The 21,006-nt window shown below is 35.6% G+C and overlaps 1 protein-coding gene across 2 annotated transcripts; it reads right to left on the bottom strand.

The window, feature by feature from the left end:
• Positions 1–166: 166 nt before the first annotated feature.
• LOC113100343 (IQ motif and SEC7 domain-containing protein 3-like) lies at positions 167–20,849 on the bottom strand. 2 transcript variants are annotated; one of them, XM_026265149.1, is made up of 15 exons: positions 19,990–20,849; positions 17,291–17,365; positions 14,480–14,594; positions 14,058–14,366; positions 12,517–13,178; positions 10,072–10,233; positions 8,978–9,100; positions 8,669–8,835; positions 7,451–7,590; positions 6,126–6,251; positions 5,925–6,024; positions 4,939–5,097; positions 4,365–4,454; positions 4,228–4,268; positions 167–893 (listed from the first exon to the last, which is right to left on the bottom strand). In XM_026265149.1, the coding sequence occupies exons 1-15, from the start codon at positions 20,445–20,447 to the stop codon at positions 483–485; spliced, it is 3,138 nt and encodes a 1,045-aa protein (XP_026120934.1). In that variant the 5' UTR covers positions 20,448–20,849; the 3' UTR covers positions 167–482. The 2 variants fall into 2 exon arrangements, with proteins under 2 accessions (XP_026120934.1, XP_026120935.1); XM_026265150.1 differs by having other exon boundaries at positions 674–876.
• Positions 20,850–21,006: the final 157 nt, after the last annotated feature.

The raw sequence follows: 21,006 nt of genomic DNA, 5'->3' as shown, positions 1-21,006 counted from the left end.
GGTCTTACTGCACTGGCAGATTTTTTTCTTCTTATTACTCTAAAATAATAATAATAATAATAATTATTATTATTATTATTATTATTATTATTATTATTATTATTATTATTATTATTATAATGCACTAAATGTTTCTATTAAAGACATTTTAGAATTCCACTGGCAGTTTTCAGTGAACATAAATTTATGGACATCAGTTTTCAGCTCACATATGGCTTAATTAAGAGGACTTCAAAGTCCACAAAATGTACAGACTACATTTTTTCGTGCTTATCATTAAATTATTTCACTGTAAATATTTTTATACTGAAAAAAAAAAACTAAGTAAACATTATTCAAAATGGGTTTTTTTTGTGTGTTCTGAGAAATCTTTTTTTTTTTTTACTCAAAAATGAACTTGGAATGACATGAAAGTGATTTAATAAAGAGAGTGTGAACCATCCCATTAACAGCTGTGAACTCATCTGAGAGTGTTTTTTTGTTCAGACTAGGCTGCGCGTCCCGCTGGAGTACCTGCGTTGGCTCAGTAGGTGGCGTGGTGGTGGAGGGGTCGGGGGGCAAAACTGATGTGGGTGATGATAAGGAGGTGGCGGGGGAGGGAGGGGCGGCTGCTGCTGCTTGCCTCCCTCCCGTGACCTGGTGGGCGTGGAGACAGCCGATTGGATGAGGCGATGGGCGGGGCTGTGGCTGAGGAATGCCTCCACGTGGCCACGCCCAGCAGAGTCCACGACGATCACTTTCACGATCTGCTGGCACTGGATCAAGGTGTCGGGGGAGATGGTGAGGGCGGAGCCAGGGGCGGGGCTAGGCAGGACGGCCAGGTGTTGCTGAGCGCTGGGTGTGGCCAGAGCAGAGCTGAGTTGGTACGTTTGGAGCCTGTTGTGAATTGACACCTAGTTTAGAAACAGCCAGAAGCAGGAAGCGTTATCAGCCTGGCCTGCTGCACTCTCACGGCCCTCTGGTGCGGAAACACATGAAAAGGCCATGCCACAGAGCATGCAGGCGGCAAAAGACGGTATGACACACATACGGTGCGGTCGGAGTGGGTGAATGCGGGCGATGCTGACTTCCTACTGCTGTGATTTGGATAATTAATTGCTATAATATCACTTCCTTTTATGAATGTTTCTGAAGTCATTATTTTATGCCTAATCTTGATTTCAGTGTCAGAATTATGGCCAGTAACAGAAGAATTAAATTGAGAATGTGAACATATTTTCCAAGTCCATTGAAGACTGTAATCTAAATCTTAAAAAATAGAAAATAAAATGTAATCTTATTTTGTAAAAACAACAAAAACAACAAAACTGTATATGATGCAAAGTAAAATTTGTATTAGGCCCTTTTTTGTACATAAAAGATTATACTCAAAATGTAATTGTTTTCTGTCTATTTTTTAATTTATCTAATAATATTTGTATAATATTATATTATACATATCTAATAATAATAATAATAGACTGTATCTTTAATAGAAATTTCAAATCTCAAAGTGTATTTTGCTTTACTGCAATGGCAGATTTTCTTCCAAAAAAATTTTTTTTCTCTTTTATTTCTTCTTTTTTAATGAAAATGCAAATAATCTGCCAGAGCATGCAGGCAAAACACATCATGACTACATACAGTGCAGTTGGAGTGGGTGAAAGTGGGCGACGCTGACTTCCTACTTAAACTGCCGTGATGTGAATAATTAACTGCTATCTTATGCACTTCCGTTCATTACTGCACTGCTAATCAGACGGTTATGGTTTTATCTGTCTGTAAGAAGCATTAAAGTGCCCCTCGAGGGCCTAGACGCTTGGCAGCGAGGGTCCTTATTGCATGCTGAGCAATTTGCACCTTGTCATGATGTGTTTGGCATCTCGTGAAAGAGCATTTGTGTAGCCTGTCTCTCTACAGTAACCACAGCTTGGTCCTTTCATTTCGGCTCTTTTTAATGAAGTATTTGAATTTGAATGACTTTCAGTGCAAGAGCTATTGAAACTATTAAAATGGTGTTTCTGGACGTGCATTGCAAATCTTATATTTGTTTTTCCACAAGCAATAAAAATTTTTATTTTATTAATTTTTTTGCCTCTGGTAGGCAAGCCATTTTGATATTCTGTGATTTAATGTACACTTTTCAAAGGTGTCTCGTGCTTACCAAGACTGCATTTATTTGATCAAAAATATAGAAAACTTTTGAAATATTCGTATAATTTACAGTTAATGTTATCTATTTAAATCTATTGTAAAATGTAATTTATTCATGTGATGTTTTCAGCATCATCATGTCACATGATCCTTCAGAAATCACTCTTATATGCTGATTTGCTGCTTAAGAAACATTTATGATTATCAATGTCAATACCAAATATTTTTGTGTAAACCCTGATGCTTTTTGTTTTCATAGTGAATAGAAAGTTGAAAGTTAAATATGAAATCTTTAGAAACATTAAAAATGTCTTTGCTGTCACTTTAAACAATTTAATGTATATCTACTTAATGAGAGTATTAATTTATACAAAATAAAATAATACTGCCCCAAATTTTTGTACACCTGAGTGTAACAGGATATACATTTGGGCTTAATTCGTGCATGGTATCAGTGTCTGCATTCCATTGCATTGCAGTCAAAACATTAACCACAACATTTCCTTTAAAGGCAAAAGCTGTATGTGTGAATGTGTGTATCTAGTGTGTCTTACTTTAATACCCTGATGACATCATTTCCACTAAAGATTTTATCTTTAAATTATTTCACCGCACAACAACAGCAGCTGTATGCACCATTAAAACACAGCATTCAGCAAAAGCCCGAGTGAAAGGCCATAGATATCAGGGTGGTGGATTGTGTTTTTTTCTAGGGGGCGGCAGTGCTGTTATTGCTCTGCACCAGTGGTGTGAGATTGCAGTGAAGACACCGAGGGCGGGCATCTCCAATCTGATGGACAACGGGATCAGGGTGAGCTCAGGAGTCAAAGGGTAAAGGGCAGGGAGTTTGGGAACGGTGGGGAGGTTATCTCTGATTCTGCAAGGAGATAGTGATGATAACTAAATAGACAATTAAAAAACGACAATACGTGCTGTCACCACCTACAATGTTCCCAAAACTTTTTTAAACACTCTAGGATTTAAAATGGTCCAATATCAGCATAAATCCTCAACATTTTTATAGTGAATGCATTAAGGTATTATACAATTATCATTGAAGGTCATTTTCTTTTTATTTGATTGATTGTTTGACAGAACAACAGACCAAACAGAACTCAGTTTAGAGATGCTCTATGTCCAGCTCTACACTCCTTAAAATAAAGGTTCTTCATTGGCAGTGATGGCATTTTTCTATGCTTTGAATTTATTTATTTATTTACTTCCTTTATTTACAGAAATACCTCACCCAAAAATGAAAAAGTATTCACCTTCAGGCCACTCAAGTCCATCAATTAACATCTTGTGTAGGAAAAAGCGGAGTGTTTGAAATAAACAGATCCAATAAAACGTTTTTAACTTAACAGTCTGCTAAAATAGCTGCCATCCAGCCTAGATACGAGTCCTTAAGACATAATATTGATTTCTCCATTGAAAAAGTTGTCTCGTCTGAATCAGGAGAGAAATATGCACAGATCAAGCACTGTTTACAAGCAAAAACAGTCCAAAACAGATCTAAACAAATATGTCATTGGATTTTGATGTGAGAGAACAACAGGGTAGGACTTTTTCACTGGAGGAAACATTATTATGGATTATGAGCTCATATTTTGGCTGGTAATTGTATGAAGACATGATGGATTTGTTTCTTATAAACAGGCAAGTTTTCACTTCAGAAGATGGATTGGATGGTGTGGAATACTTGTGGATTATTGTGATGTTTTTATCAGAGGTTTGGACTCTCATTCTGACGGCACCCATTCACTGCATCTATTGGTGAGCAAGTGATTTAATGCTAAATTTCTCCAAATCTGTTCTGATGAACAAAAAACGCATCTAAATCTTGGATGGCTTGAGGTTGAGTAGATTTTCAGCAAATTCTCCTTAGGTGAATTATTACTTTAATAAAATATGCTTTCATACTTTGAGTTGTCCCTTATCAGTGCAAAGACATCACTAAAAATGACAAAGATTTATGCTGATATCCAAAACCCCACTTTGCCCAAACTTTTGGAGGACACTGTACATACAGTACATGCACCGAGAATTGAAACATAATTTTGCACTGCACTCAGACCACGATGTTTTGATACAAACCTCTACCATGTTGCTTCCCGTTTTCTCATATATATCATCCCCTGCAAGCCACACAGATGCACAAGACATCAAAAACAGGCTTATTGTTGTGTATAGCATGTGTTTGTTTACGTGTGTGTGTGTGTGTATGTGTGTACCTGAAGCAGAACTAGGTCCAGCATGGATGTCTAGTTGTGTGTCGTTCTTGTTAGTTTGATATCTCACAACCTGTTGTCTTTCTAGTTCCCCTGAGGACCACATACATAATTCACTTTAATGATGGCCACAACCGTGGCATTCAAACCACTGAGGAATATAGAGAATTCATTATATTTCATGCTAAGTTTTAAGTAATGATAAGGAGTTAAAATGTTACAAATTATGAATAAATTATTTATAGTGCTAACAACTTAAAATGAAGAAAACATCAACTGTTCTAAAATATGCTGTATGCTTTTCCAATGATGTTGAACTGAAAAAGTTGCAATGTGTTTGCTAGGTGGTTTGTTACTGGACCAGGTCAAAAGTGTCTAGATTTTGACTTTTTAATGCTAGTCTTTTTTTTCTTTTCTTTTTTTTGGACAAAACATGGACAACTAGAAACCCAGGGATTTCTTTATATTCAAATTTGAAATAAATGTGACTATCACTAACCTAAAGCGTGTGAGCAGGTAAAAGTAAATAAGTACTTGCATGCTCCTGATGAGTAAATGAGCACGCAATAACACTCACACTCAATCCGTATTTGTTCCATCTCTGCCACCTCTGCCATGCTCTCTCTCAGGTCCTCTACAAACTTGAGCAGCTCCTCAGCGCTCTGAGAACAGAAACTCACTACCTGCTTCTTCTCAGACGAGAACGGAGACAATATCGTGATTCCATGAGGGTAATCTGTGACAGAAAACACACATGTATGACACTGCAAATATTGAACAAGGCTCTGCTCTGTCAGGTTCTGTTTTTTATTACTTAAAAAAGAAATCAAAATGAAAAAAGATACATTTGAAATAAAAATAAATACATTTTGGATTGCATTTTCATGTAACTAAATATAACAAATTTTTTCTTTTTGATTACAAAAAAATGGCAGCATATTAACTTCATACTCAAGAAATTTATTTTTTTGAAGATTATTGCATCAAAACAATCTTTATAGGTTCACTATTTGATTGACAGAGCAACCGACAAATCAGAACACAGTTTGGAGATGCTAATAGCTTTAGTATTTTTCTGAAACCATACATTTCATATTTAATAAAATAAATGTTCATAGTTTAAGCTGTCCCTTATCAATGCAAAGTCATTATTACAAATTTTAAAGATTAATGCTGATATTATCCAAAATCACTCTGTGCCTTTTGAAAGGCACTGTTCATATTATTATTAAATATTATTATATTTTTATTATTTAATGTATCCATTTGAATTGGGTAAAAGCTATAATAATATCATTTTTATAAATGTGGACTTAAACTTCAGAAGCAGTTTGTTTATTTATTAGTAATATTAATATTTATGTATGATTATTAAAAAGCAATATAACAGAGTAACCACATTTAGAAAAAGTATTTTATTTGTATTTTAGTAGTTTCATGGTCACCCAGTTGAAAACTCTTAATTATAACTATACTATATTCTTCTCTAAATTTATAAATATAGTCAAATATAAATCTATACATTATTATATAACTATTTTTTGTGTTTGTTTGTATTCTTACACTCATTCTCAAACAGATGAAACTGCATTCCCAGTAAGCCCATGGCCTTGCAGAACGTGTATGTGGCCGCACTCTTCTTCTTAGGGCATAGTTTTAGGATCTAACAAAACAAAAGAAAGAATAAAAAACAGTTTTTATGTTCTGCTGTTTGTGTGTACATGTTGGAATATCTTTCCATGTATGAACACGTGTGTCTCTCACCACAATCAGGTCATTGAAGAGGAACACCTCTCTCTGATGTGAGGCCTGTTTCTGTGGTTTATTCACATCGGTGACCTCATAGAGTCGACTGCAGCACACCAGCCTACGGTGAGGAACCGACAGTATCTGACCAAGAAAGACACATCAAATTTCAGGTAAATTCATTTCAGAAGGTACAGTTTCCATCAGCACAGGAAATGCGCTGAAAAGAGGGATGTCTGAAGCAGCATGGGCTGAAGAATGAAATTAATATTTCATATGGCGGTAGAAGGTTTTGCAGTGCTGTCATGTGAAATCTGAAATGATAACACCAAACTAATGAGCAGTTTTAGTCTCAAGTTTCCTGTTTTTATAGCTCACGTACTGATAAATTCATTCACACAGCTGTTAGCATACAGAGGTGGGGAAAATGAATGACCAGAAACTGTTTTTGCTTTGAGCAAAGTTTATTTTTACCTCATCGTGTTCATCAAACATGAGACTGGCAAAAGTTTATATATATATATATATATATATATATATATATATATATATATATAGATGGATAACTAAATAGATAGATATAGATACATGAAGAATAAAAAACATTTATCATAACCAATGTTGTCTAATTCACCAAAAGAAAAATTAAATTCTTTTGAGCTGGTTCTTTTTAGTGAATCAAAAAGTATAGTGCAACCAGTAATCCAACTCTCAAACTCCGAAATCTTTTAATAAATCAGAAACATATAATGCCATCAGTGTAGTCCGATTCACAAACTAATGAGTCTATTTTACTGAATCAAACACACACTGCTTACAAGTAGCTGTGACCAGACTTCAACTTTTTCATCGTTTGTTCATATGACAACATGTGGTTGAAGATGTTAAAGAACCTCATTGCACATTTTCTCAGTAGTACTTTATAATTAATGAATGAAATATGTAACTACTGTGTATAAGGTGTAAACGAACTGTTTTCAAAAACTGTTTAAATGTAAACAATCTCATCTTTTGGCAATGTAATTGCACTTCTTTTTTCCAAAAAAGAATTACTTAAAACTGTTATGATACCTGAATCATTAAGAAAAATCTCTGGTCTATAGAAACAGTTCAGGATAAGTTCAAGACTTTGTGTTAGGGTTGCTGAATTCATTTACACAAATGTGAGTGATAGTAATGCTGATCTTTGGCTCACTAATAAATGTAATGCCAGCTGTTCGGTCAGAGACCTCACTGTCTCTATCACCTTTTCAAATATGAATCAAGTGCAAACTGAACTGAAAGGTGATGCACTTCTCACATTCACATGACCTTTGTGTTTAATTGGTAGAGAACTGACTCACCGTCTTCATTCCAAGAATGCTTTGCTCTACCCTGGTAACATAGGTCACATGATCCTCGTTGGAGCGCAGCTCCCTCTGCTGAATCCGCTCATAAATCCTGGCTAACATCTCCCGTGGAATATCTGCCCCATCGTCCACTCCTGAGGGGGAAATTAGTTATTACCTTTTAACATTTACTATAGTAATGCAAGAATACATGAAGTCTGCTGTGTACAATGTTCTGGATTGCCTGTTCTGTAATAGGAATGAATCTTTTGTCAGCAAGGACCCAAGTATGTGGAGAAGCTATGGAAAGCCATAGAATAAAAATATTTGATCTCAGAATTTGGATATTTTTATTGCACTTCAATCTCATAATTCAGACTACTTTTTCATCTGAGTTATTAGTTGTGAAATCTTAACTCAGAATTATGAGGGGGGAAATCAGAATGAATTGAATGATTAGAATTCTAAGTAAAAAGTCAGAATTATAAACTAAATTCAGACCTTTTTCCTCACAATTTCAAGTTATTCACTGTGACGTTTACACTGAGAACTCTTTTGAAAAAAATATAAACTTGCAACCCTGAAAAAACCTTTATAATGTTTTTTCTTCCAGAATTGCAAGTTAATATCTTGCAATTGCGAGGCATTCATTTATAAAAGTTTGAATAAAAAAAAGTCTGAATAGTCCAAATAAAAAGTCACAATTAAAAACCTTACGAGTTTATTACTTATAATTGTAAGATATCAACTTACGATTGCAAGAAAAAAAAGTCTTAATTGAGAGAGAACAAAGCTTCCATAAAAAGCAGAAGTGTCACTGTGACACTGTGTAATTTTTCTGAAGTGAGGATTTATTTGGTTTATGGAAAAGTCCCATCATAAACCAGAGCTCGACTAATAGCATGCTCTGATTTTGTTCCAATCCCCATGTCTTTTCATCGCCCTTTAAAGTACAGCTCTCTTTCACCGTATATGTTTGTTATATCTGCAGAAAGCAGGCAACAGATCAAAACTATTTGATCAGAGACCAGGAATCAGTCCAAGACACACACAAACACTGCCTACGCTCCTAGGAGATAATCAAAATGTCAATTTTGATATAGAAAAAAATGCAAATTTAAACATGAAGACGGAAAGCTGATTAAAATTGGCAATATTTAACATCAAATATCCGATCTCTGACATCAGCACACAAACAGGCTCTGGTTTTAATGAACAGCACACATAATGCACCTCGGAGGTTGCGTATGAAGTCTTCCAGAAGCATCTTGCGCTCTGGTTTGATGTTGGGACTGTACATGTCTGTGTTCAGCAGCACGATGGCGAAGGCCAGGATGAAGATGGTGTCAGGATTATGAAACTGCTGCACCACGTCTGGGTTACACATACAATATCTCTGACTGAAAGGAAGAACAACATTTATATGCATTATAGTGAATGTTCAGCACCCAATGTATCAAATTAATTCATTTAGTTCATTTGGAAAATTGCATGTGTGTCTAGGAAATGACACTTAATTATTAATTAAGAACTAATTCTCACCTGAATGCTTCAATGAGTCTCTCGACTTTTTGAGCTTCTCCTTGCACTCGCACATGAGCCTGAAACTTCCTCAAAGCTTCATCCAGCTCCAGCATGGAGAAATCCATCTCATCCACCACACAGCTGAGAGAGAGAGACCACATAAAACTCAGAAATTAAGAGCCCAATTTATGAGGCTCCAGCTCTGAAAGAAATGAAAATGTGCCATTATTACCTTCAGTGGTTGGTTCTTATATGAAAACCCCGATCCTGAATATATGTGGTTATATTCATGCACTGGCTAATAAACGCTAATGCAGCCAGGTTAATTCAGTCATATTCATAACTCAAAACAAGAATATCATTTTAGAATATGTTAAATAAAAAAATACTGCAGTTTAATCATATTTCAGACAGTATTTTTTAGTTTAGATTTACATTGTATTGGCAGTCACAAATATTCTTATTTCTTTAATAATCTTGATCATTCCTTACATAATTTTGTGTAAAAAGCTTATTTGTATATATATATATATTTTGTGTATTCCGTCAACTGTGTACATATGTTATTTGTTTATATTGTTTATATTGTGTATATTTATTTTTTTATTAAAAGGGATTATGTATTTATTATTATTATTTGTTTTAAAAGCAACAAGAGATTAACCAAATAAATATGTTTAAATGTATGTTTATTTAATTAAATATATTACTTTGTTTACTACATTTACAAAATAAATGTATACTATATTTAACTATATTTTCTACTTACATTTTGTCTATTTTTTTCTATTCATACATAATTTGTCTATTGTGTTTATATTGTGTATATTTATTTATTTTATTATTTTATTTTATTTTGTTTTTTATTATATGTGTCTTGTTTTTGTTGTTGTTCCAATGCATTGGAAGCCTCTTTTCTCCCCTAAAGCAAACATACTGTAACTATGCTGTAAACATACCCGAGTATTTTTATTTTTTTAATTCAACTGTTATTATTTACATTTTCAGGGCTTATTATAAATGTTTTATATGACTTAAATTTCTCATCAGATGCAAAATCACCATGATACAGAGAAAAGTAGAGTGCATAAAATTGTAGGAAGACAACTCACTCTAACACATCTCTGTTGAACTGCCTCTTGCTGTTACCCAGGAACTCTCCTATCATCTGTCGACTCAAACCCTTCCTCTGCAACAGGAAGTGAGCCACACCGATGGCCGTGTCCGGAATAAAGCCCCTGGATATCAGGAACTGGATGCCTTTGTCTGGATTTCTGCAGGAAGATCAAGAAAGATGTAGGTGAGCACTAACTCCTTTTTCTCAAGAGCACTTTATAATAACATTCATTAGGTAAGTTAGTTAATGTTACATTACGTAATGATATAATATGCTGCTTGTACATTTAATGTTATTGTACAAGTTCATATTTATTTATTGTACACTATCGATTCAAAGTTTGGAATCATTAAGATTTTTTTTTTTTTTTTTAGCTTTTAGGTTTTTTTGTTCTGTTTTGTTTTCAGTTTGCATTCATTCTGGTTATTATGAATTGTTTCTAGGAAAAAAACAAAAGAGGTCTGAGTGCGTGTGCGCAGGGTCATAAGTGTGTTAAGAGAGATATTCATAGCTACAAACATGCAGTATTTACATGCAGATTATTCTTTCCATGTCAGTTCACATCTTGTCGACATTCTGTTCCAGAGACGCAATCGTCCATATGTGCATCACAATATCTACTGTATATGAGCAGCCCTCAGGCAATAAAAACAGGACTGAGAAGCTTATATTTATGTTTATGTTGACTACTCTTTAAAAGTCTGGGGTCAGTCAATTTTTAAAGAAATTAATACTTTTATTCAGCAAGGATGCATTAAATTGATCAAACTAAATCTGTTATTTGAGTCAAATAAATGCAGCCTTGGTGGTTGAAAGAGGCCTACTGTACAGATGCCAGTCATTTAAAATCATTTGAAAGTACAACAGTCTAAAAGGATATTTAAACACTTTTTCTTAGAGATTACGATAAAAATGTAGCCCACAGGTTTAGACTATTAAACAAATTTTGCTGCTAATAATGTAATGTTAATCACAGAAAACCAAATATTGTCGTTAAATCTATTTCTCTCAATAAAAATTTAATAAAAAAAAAAATAGAAACAAATCAAATATGAATGATTAACTTAAATCTTGGGGGCGTGAAATCATAAAGATACAGAAACGAAACGGCCTGTTCAATCTGAAAATGGTCACTTAAAACCAAATTCTGTTTTCAAGCATGAGATACTTAAAAAAAAAAAAAAAGGGAAATGAAAATCTGTCTGACCTTATATGGTGAGCACACATGCACACACACACACGTGCATGACCCGAAACATGCTACATGCCACTTACTCATTGTGAGCAAATAGCTAAAAAACTAAATTCCCTCATACATCCTGACAGAAACCTTATAAAAGCAACAGTGTCCCTTAGTCACAGCCTGAGAAAAAACGTGTGTGTGTGTGTGTGTGTGTGTGTGTGTGTGTGTGTGTGTGTGTGTGTGGATCGCCTGATTACCTTGGCAACCGTGGTGCCGCTCACGTCAAGCAAGTCAAAGAAAATCTGATCTGTGATTTCAATTGAGTGCTGATGCACTCTGAAGCCTCTGACGATTGGCTTTATTCTCTCTCTGTGTGTGTGTGTGTGTGTGTGTGTGTGTGTGTGTTGTCTGAAAGAGATACACACACAAAATGGAGTGGAGAAAGAGCTTCACAATCACCCCTGAGGGAGTATAATATAGTCTTCTTGAGTATTTGTGTATGTATACGTAAACAAGCGTGTGTGTTTTTGTCAGCGTGTATCAGCAGGTATAATGAAAATGCACTCTACATTTTAGTCATGGGCAAACTGACCCTGTGAATAAAAGCTCTTTTCTTTAGGATTAGTCATTTGAACAATTCTATAATAAATTTGCTTGCTTGTTTGCAAGGCCAATAAAACCTTTAAACCATAAAGTTCTTTCAAAACTTCCAAACAAGGTTTTGACAAGCCAAAATGTAAAGTTTACCTTGCCAAACTTAGCATTTCTAGTTAAATATGACATTTATATTCATTTATTCTAATCCATCTATGAAGCGGTTTTCCTCATAATGATGGCAAGATCTGCAGTATTTTTTATTTTTTTTTGTAACTAAAACTACAGATTTTTTTCAGCAACTGAAATAACATAAATATTAGTTGAAAAGCTTAAACTTATACATTAGAAATGTAGCTTTGGGAACTAACTCAATTTTAAAGTACTAAAATTAACACAATAAATGCAAAAATATAATAAAGCTATATAGAAGTATAGAAAAATAATAATAAAATGTCAAAGCAACAATTTTTTTTTACTTAAATTGAAAGCGAATTAAATTTGAACAAACAATAAGATGGTATACAAATAATATTACAATAGAACTAGATTTAGTAGATTTTATTGGGACATCCAAGGCTTTTCAAATATAAAGCATAACCTGTAGCACGCTTAAAAAGCCACATTAAATGGAAAGATTTGACCTTTAACCTTTGTACTCACACATTGAAGAGGTTGAGTCCAATGCGGTAAAGACGTTTACGTGCAATATCCGTCGAGAGCGTGCCACAGGGTGTGTCCTGGCAATGTGGGCGGGGCAGAGACAGAATCATCGTCTCACACGCTGATGTCGAGGTGCTGCTGCTACTGACGGGCTCTGAGCTGTTTTCCGCTATCTCTGGTGCAATCTGATTGGTCTGTTTCCCCTCCAGTCCCGCCCCTGCTGTCGGTACATCTATTCCAGTTGGCTGTAGGTTCTCTATCTCTTCCTCACTGGGTGGCGGAGCTGGGAACTCAGGCTCCGCTGTGGTTGAAGATGCCGACTGGCCTGCGTTCTGTCCAGCCGTTTGGGGTTCAGAGCTGGTGTCCCTGGATACACCATTACCAAGAGAAACTGACTCCAGCATTGAGGAGGAGAGGCGAAAGTTGTGGTTGTCTATTTGAACAGTCACGTCCCTGAAAGCCATCATAAGTTTACTGGCGCTGCGGGGCATGCTCTCTCCACAGCTGCTCTGTGTGGTATCCTGTAGGCCAGCGGGGTCCATCAGGAGCCCCTCAGGATGGGATCCAGAGGGAGGGGCCACAGTGGACTTCTCTCCTTCCCCATCTCGAACAGAACTCCAGCTGTTCAAAGCTTCGTCAATAGATCGTGCTAATGACTGAACCTGGCAGGGAGAATAGTATAGAATATAATGGAATAGAATGTAACAGAATGGAATAGAATAGAATATGTGAATAATATAGAACAGAACAGAGCAACATATTTGAATAGTACAGGATTGAACAGAAGAGAATCGAATAAAACTAAATATTTGAATCGAATACTACAGTATAATTCAAGACATTCTAATAGAATAGAATGGAATTGAATACAAAAGAACAGAATACAACAACATATTTAAACTCAATAGAATAGAATAAAATATAATACAACAAAACAAGAATACAAAAAAAACATATGTAAATTGAATACAATTAAATAAAATAGAACTGAATACAACAGAAAACAACAACATATTTAAACTGAATAGAAGAAAAACAAATAGTATAAAACCAATTACAACTGAATAGAATGGAATACAATAGAATATAATAGAACAAGATATTTGATTTCAATAGAAAGGAGCAGAATGAAACCAAATACAACAGCACTAATTGAACAGAATAGAATAAACTGAAATGCAACAGAACAGAATCCAACTGAAAATAACATATTTTAATTGAATAGAAAAGAACCAAACAGAATGGAACCAGATACAACAGAATAGAACAAAATATTTGAATAGAATTGAATAGAATGGAATACAACAGAACAGAACAACTTATTTAAATAGTACAGGATAGAATAGTACAGAAGAGAATATCTGAGTAGAATTGGACAGAACAGAACCAAATTCAATAGAATAAAACAATAAAATAGAATAAATAGAACATAATAGTTTGTGTACTTCAATTAAACCAATTACAATGACTGTAATAGAAATATGCTGAATAGATAGCACAGAATTCATGCTGTATCATGTATGCTGATGGTGTAACTGTACCTGTTCAGTGAATGTGTCCTCCAGGTGTGTGAGTGTGGTTGTTGTAGCCACCGGCAGTGAGGTGGAGTGTGTGAGCGGGATGCCCATGAGTGAACATCCCTCCATCAGCGCTCGTTCAGCGGAGAAACCATCCCTCTGTACTCGGACCCTGCGCACTGACATGCGCCGCGGGATCCCGCTCTCCAGAACTGAGTTACGGATCTTCTGGAAGTTCTTGCTGAGCTGGTACTGACGAAATGCCGTCTGAATCTTACAGGCCGCACGCCGGGAAATCAAAGGACCACCGTATTTCTGCTCCAGTTCCTCTATCTGCAGATAAAAAAAGAAGGCACAAAAACATTGAGACAAAAACTTATCGTTTCATGCTTTTAATGTCAAAGAATCGGTATTGCATGCATAAGTGCATGTCCGTTGGGCTGTACCTGTTTTAGTTTGAGATCAGGAGAGAGCTCATATTCTGGAGGATGTGAGCAGGGTGGTGGTACTTCATGCTGGCCATCTTTTTTCTCATCTTTTTGTTCTGCAGCAGGAATCGGGCTGTGGTTTCAAATGACACAAGTGAGAAGTGGCTGACCCAGATTCACCGTCTTTTAATCTAGACTGATCAGAACCCACTGTGAACTCAGGACTAATTCGTTCTGCTTAATTACTACATGCAGGCTTTCACAGATTTCAAATTCAATGGAAAATTAGGTAATCAAGTGAAGGTTTGAGATCATATTTCCATGTCATGATTTAATCTTCAGTAACTGTTCATGAATGAGACAGCGAAAATTGAATTCATTTTTGTTTTTTGAACTATTCAATGAATAAGACAAAAATGACATTAAATTACATAGTTTTAAAATACATTTTTTTAATTTTTTAGCCTATACAATTATGCATTATAGAAGTCATTAAATCAAGAAATTGTTAAAATTTAATTTATTAAATATATATGTGTGTATATATATATTCAGTAAATAATAAAATATGTGTATAAATTTTAAATGTGAACTTCATATGTATGAAAATGCATGTATTATATACTGTATCTGTACACACACACACATCTTTTTGAAAAACACTGCTTCTGCAAAACCTTAAATTAAAATTTAATTATTTATTAAATACAATCAAATATATATTTGTCTGCTCAAACATATTTAAAAATTGCAATGCAGAGGTTTCATATAAAAATATAAAACATATACTAAATCAAACCAAATATCCGAGGTTAGCACCCCACACAATCTTACATAAGCCCATACATGACAAAGCCATTTTCCTCTTATGCAGAGCTCATGAAAAAGCATTTCTAAATGGAAAGCAGATGTTTAAATCATGAGAGATGTCACAAAGTACGTTCCTTCTCCTTAACACAGCTCAAGCCCATTACCATTTTCTCCAGGTTGTCCCTCAGTGTAGACATGTTAACAACACACACAAGCACACTTCTGACTGCTTTCAGTGTCAGCACAATTTGATTTCACTCGTTGTTTGAGAAAAAGTGTGTGTGTGTGAAGTGATGCAGGCAGCAAAGAGTTTGATGTAATTTCCTATGTTATGAGAGGATATTTATGCTCTCTCTCTCTGTCTCTCTTAAGCTGTTTATAACAGGTTTAAATATCAAGCAGAAACCTAGGTAGTTGATTTCAGCAAATAAGAGGTGAGAAACTACTACATGCTTATATTTTCTCCATTAGTCCATCTTCTCTCTCACCAACCCCCCTTCCTAATCATTTGGGAAATAACTTGCACACAATCACTACAGGCTTTTCTGCAGAAATTAAAGCTGCTTGTTCTCCTGTTCATCAGTTTGTTCAAATTGGCATCAATATTGGTATCAAATTGGCATCAATAAAACCTTATTAGTGGTGCTTACTCAGGCTTCTGGTTACTTAGTGATTTAAACAAACTTTCTAAAGAAAAATACTGTAAAAATGCTACAGTACAAATATTTGGTAAGCTGTAACAATGTACCATTAAAAAAATGCCATTATGTTTTGTTGTTGTTTTGCAAGTAATGTCATTTCTATAGAAAAAATACTATAAAAACCATATACTGTGAAATGTAAAAAAAAAAAAGTTCATTTACAATAATATAATTTACAATGGAAAAATAATAGGAAAGACCCTTCGTGACACATCATATATGGCTATATTTTGTATAATTGATTTTGTTTCTTCTTATTTTTATTTAAATTATATATTTCTTTTCTATTTATTTCTTCTTATTTGTGCGTGTGTTTTTTGTCAAGTGACTTTCAATTGAACCACCTGTATTATTTTTAGATAAAAGGTATATTTTGGTAATTTAATATTTAATATTACACCACTTAATGAAATAAAGCTTCACAGTGTTATTATTTCTTACAGTGAATTTCTGGCAACCAGAATTTTTTTTGTTTTTTTTTTTACAGTCAATTTAATATAATATTTTTACACTGTATTGCAGGTGAGAAACAAAATGCACTCTGACTGCATGTTTATCTTGGTTCTTTCTTTCCTTTTTTGTCCATTTTCAATCATTCAAGACATAACTGGCACAAAATTAGAATGTTCTGCAGAAATAAAGCTCTTCTTTAATGTTTACCACAAAAATTCCTGTTAGGGTCAAAACATAATGAGCACTTTCCACTTTATCAGTTTGCTGCAAAGACTAGGTCATGATTTCTTAAAATTTCTATACAAAAGTAAAGATTTTCTGTATAGAACTGATTTTGTTCGCAGTTATCATGTGCTGTTTAACGAAGCATAGCTTTTAAGACATGGTTTTGTTGGCAACAAAATATGCAGTAAACAAAGCTCAGATGGTTTGAAGTTCCCGAAATAGTGCAGAACTGCCACATTCACACACGAAAACACACACACACACACACACGCACACAGACTCTCTACCCACCTGAGTGACGATGCTTATCCATGCCGAAAGTTTTCTAGTCTATCAGACAGAGGAACGGACCAGGGTTAAACTACACCTGCAGCATGCACTAACTCTCTTTCTCACAAACACACACACACTTATACTCTGCTAGCTTGAATCCCATCACCCAGAATGCCTCAGGCCAAGAGAACAGGGGCTGCAAACAGAAACCACTAACATTCAAGAATGGAATACTTAACTAATGCAGACAGCTGCTGTAAACACGTAGATTCACACTGTCCTTACTGCATCACTTGCTCATATTGTACATATTATTTGTTTGGCATGTAGAAAGACTAACTCTCATTACAGAAGATGACATCCTCACCTGGAGCAGATTAGGGAGTCTCCCTCTGGAGCCTCAGGTGCTGGACAGCAGAACTGGTGCAGGATGGTCTGGCTCCTGTAAAGGTTCGAATCCACATTACTGTAATTAAATGCAATGCAATACTCTTTACACGTTACTTAATTTTAGTTCCTTGATCACTTATAGAGATTGCTGTAGCTTAGTGTGTTGGTTCCCAACTGGTTTTAATTCAGAATCCACATTACTGGCACACAAAAAGTATTTAGGCATTAATTTCATATTTATGTATTTGAAATGCACATAGAATGTCCATCCAATTGGAAGACACAGTTTCAATATAAACTAGTAAACTTAATTTGTTGATGCATATTTGTCTGTCAGTCATACATGAAATGAGTGAGATTTATTCACTCAAAAAATCATGGCATAGTTTATTATTAACTATTTGTATCTTTTTTTAATTGAATTTAAATAAACAAATGTAGGAGATTGAAACGAATTGTATATTTTTGATGATAAATATATAAACCTGGTTACTGTGTATTTAAAACACATTTAGTTTATTAGTGCTACTATAGAAATCAGTTTGTTACTTGTTTCATTTATGTAGGTTTATTAGTTTGTTAAAACTATCCAAATGGATGGAAATTTTATATGCAATTCAAATGCAATACAAAAATCTTACATGTAGCCCTAAATATTCAGTGTTGTGAGTTTTAACCCACCAGGTAAAAAGCTCTCTAAATAACACACTTTAATTAAGTTCTAAATGAAGTCTTAGAAGAACAGTTCATCCTGACAATCACAAAGCAATGGCTGCTCTCATTTTTTTAAGAACTCCTTCCTGATTTATTTTAATAATCTATTTATATATATACATATGTATTAATTCAGTCTCTAATTCAGGAGTCCAGGGAAATTGAAAGTTCAAGATGAGTTTTTTCTGAGCCCTCCATTGTTGACAGCACATCAAATACGTTTGCTTCACACTCAAGCATAACATGAGAATGTGGAGGGCTAATAATATTATTGTATTTGCATATCACTTCCTTGCAGTCCTGGTATTGTTATTATTATGCAATATTCATTATTAATGTAATATTCTGTTGTCTTAATTTCCCAGCTGCTTCCTTGGTTAAAAAAAAAGTGTGTCACTACATTTTTGTGATCTTCTTTTATGCACAACAGAAGAAATTCATGCCAGTTTCACTTCTGGCCAATTTGCATGAAATATATAGAAATGTCCATATTCCATAATAATGCCTCCTGCTGTGATAAAGTCTGTCCCCTGTTGTCCTCTCATACCAAAATAATTTCTGTGCTTGTAAATTATATCTGATCTGTATATGTCTCTCCTCATTTGATGAGATGATTTTATCTCTGGTGAAAGCAATATTATGGATAGATTATATTTAATCAGAAGCAATGGTTTGAATTCAAAAACATCATGATGGATTTGTTCATTACAAACATGAAGCTTTTCACTTCACAAGATGTTAACTGATGGACTGGAGTGGTTTGAATTACTCGAGGATTATTGTGATGTTGTTATCAGCTGTTTGGACTCTCCTTCTGACGGCACCCATTCACTACAGAGGATCCATTGTTTAGGCATGTGATGTAATGCTAAATTTCTCTAAATCTGTTTAGAAAAAAAACTTGCTATCTACATCTTGGATGGCCTGAAGGTGAGTAATTTTTCAGCATATGTTCATTTTTTTTGTGAACTATTAAAAGTGTCTGGTGCCAAAACTCTGTCTCACTCGCTAATAAGGATGCAACAGTCTCTGAATGTACCTGTCAAAACCAAAGTGATGTGAGATTAGCTTTAATGAGCTGCATACATGAGTATAATTGAGCCCTAAACTCATTGGCAATGGGCATCTCATACTTCCAGCAGAACTAAGTGCATTCTGCCATAAAAAATAAATAAATAAAAATAACATAAAACAAGGTAACACTCTCGGACTCAGGACTAAGTGTTTGGTACCCTAGATAATGCTCCCATTAAACAAATCAAAGCAGAATGTATAATTTCAGTTTTGCTTGTGGGATACACACAAAGAGTACTCTACAAATGCAGCATGAGATGTGCACTGAAGCAGATGAGCAGTCGTAATAGGCAAGACACATGCACACTCACACACACTCACTCACCCACTCAATCTCCCGTTCTTTCTCTCTCTTACTCTGGATTAGATTCCAGCTGGCGGATCAACTTCACATGCACTATGGGAATGTCATCACTTTACCTCACTTTACGCCTCACTTTACGCATAAATCTGTGTGTGCGCATGAGTTGCATGCTGATAAAGTGTTTTTAAGTGCTTTTTAAAATGCATTCTTGCTGCAAATTAATCAGGTGCATTAAAAACCTCTTGCTCAAGACCTTTTGCCCTGGAAAGAGTGAATGTGCTGAACTAATGATGACCTATAATCTTTTTTCTTCCGTTTTACAATGTCAAGTTTATTTAAGACTGCAACACACACTCCTGCAAAGACACTGATGAAAGATTTGATAAATGCATTATCATGCTTTTTGTGATGTTATTGATGTGCAATATGTGATTATGAAATATACACTGTGGCCTACATAGAGTTAAATTCCTCTGTTATGTAATCCTGATTGCGCATGTAATCTGCCTCAACATCTCACCGATCTCATGTTTTCCTAGAGGAAAAAAAAAGACTGATTTGTTGAACGTGTGATGAGAACTTACTCAGATGCCCGTGGGAGTCCCACAGCTCGGCACAAGGTGGCAGGTGTCTGTGGGACCAGGGACCGACAGCAGGGGTCCTGAGCGTCATTATCATCTTCATCAGCAGAGTCCGGACTGGCATTGATGGGTCCCGCAGGCACGAGCTGCATGTCTAGGGGGGAATGCTGCTGCTGCTGCTGCTTCTGCTGGGTTTGAACCGGGGGCGTCCCGGGTCTGTTGGTTCGGGGCAGGCTGGAGGTCCGGGGAGGCGGAGGCGGATGATAGCGGGGAGGGTGCCGGTGATGACTGCTGGAGTCCCGGAGCTGCCGATTCTCAACCGCTAGATCTTCCAGCCGGCGCTCGAGTATGTCTATCCGGTACCGTTGGGTTTGAATCAGACTCTGCTGGTTCTGCACGATGGCGGTGAGCTCCTTCAAATAGAGCACAGCCTGCAGAGGGTTTTCCAGGAGGCTCGACATCCCGGTGCGACGCTCCTCTTGAAAAAGTAGAGAAATTATCCGATCCAAGCGGAGAGTCTTGGAGTCAGAACCCCTGACCAGTTGCACGGGTTGATATTTAAACGGCTGAAAAGAGAGAGAGAGAGACAGAGACAGAAAGAGCGAGAGACCCCCGCCTCCGCCTCCACCTCCACCTCTGTGCCCAGAGCGCGCACGAAGGGATGCGCGGAGTGGTGCTGAGGCGAGGATGTCTAAACACTGGATTGAAGGGGGCGGGGCCGCGTTCGCGAGTGACGTCAATAACAGAGTTTGGTTAGTTTATATGTCTTTTTTAGATTTGTTGTTAGTAATCAATCATTTATTTACATATTTTTTACCTCGAAGTGGATCTGTTTGCTTTTCAACGCTCAATAAAAAATAACATTCCCACACATGAAACATGTTTAGTGTCTTATTATATTGCTACAAATTTAGATTTCTGTTGCTTAGTTACCAAATAAATGTTCTTTTCCACCTTATTTTCAGAGTTTATTATTAGTATGACTGTTTCGCCAAAGCGTCAATAATAACAAGAAATAAT

Source organism: Carassius auratus, unplaced genomic scaffold (genome assembly GCF_003368295.1).
Source record: "Carassius auratus strain Wakin unplaced genomic scaffold, ASM336829v1 scaf_tig00217248, whole genome shotgun sequence".
Classification (NCBI taxonomy): domain Eukaryota; kingdom Metazoa; phylum Chordata; class Actinopteri; order Cypriniformes; family Cyprinidae; genus Carassius; species Carassius auratus.
The sequence above is the reverse complement of the archived record's forward strand: the minus strand, read 5'-3'. Positions and strand labels throughout refer to the sequence as shown.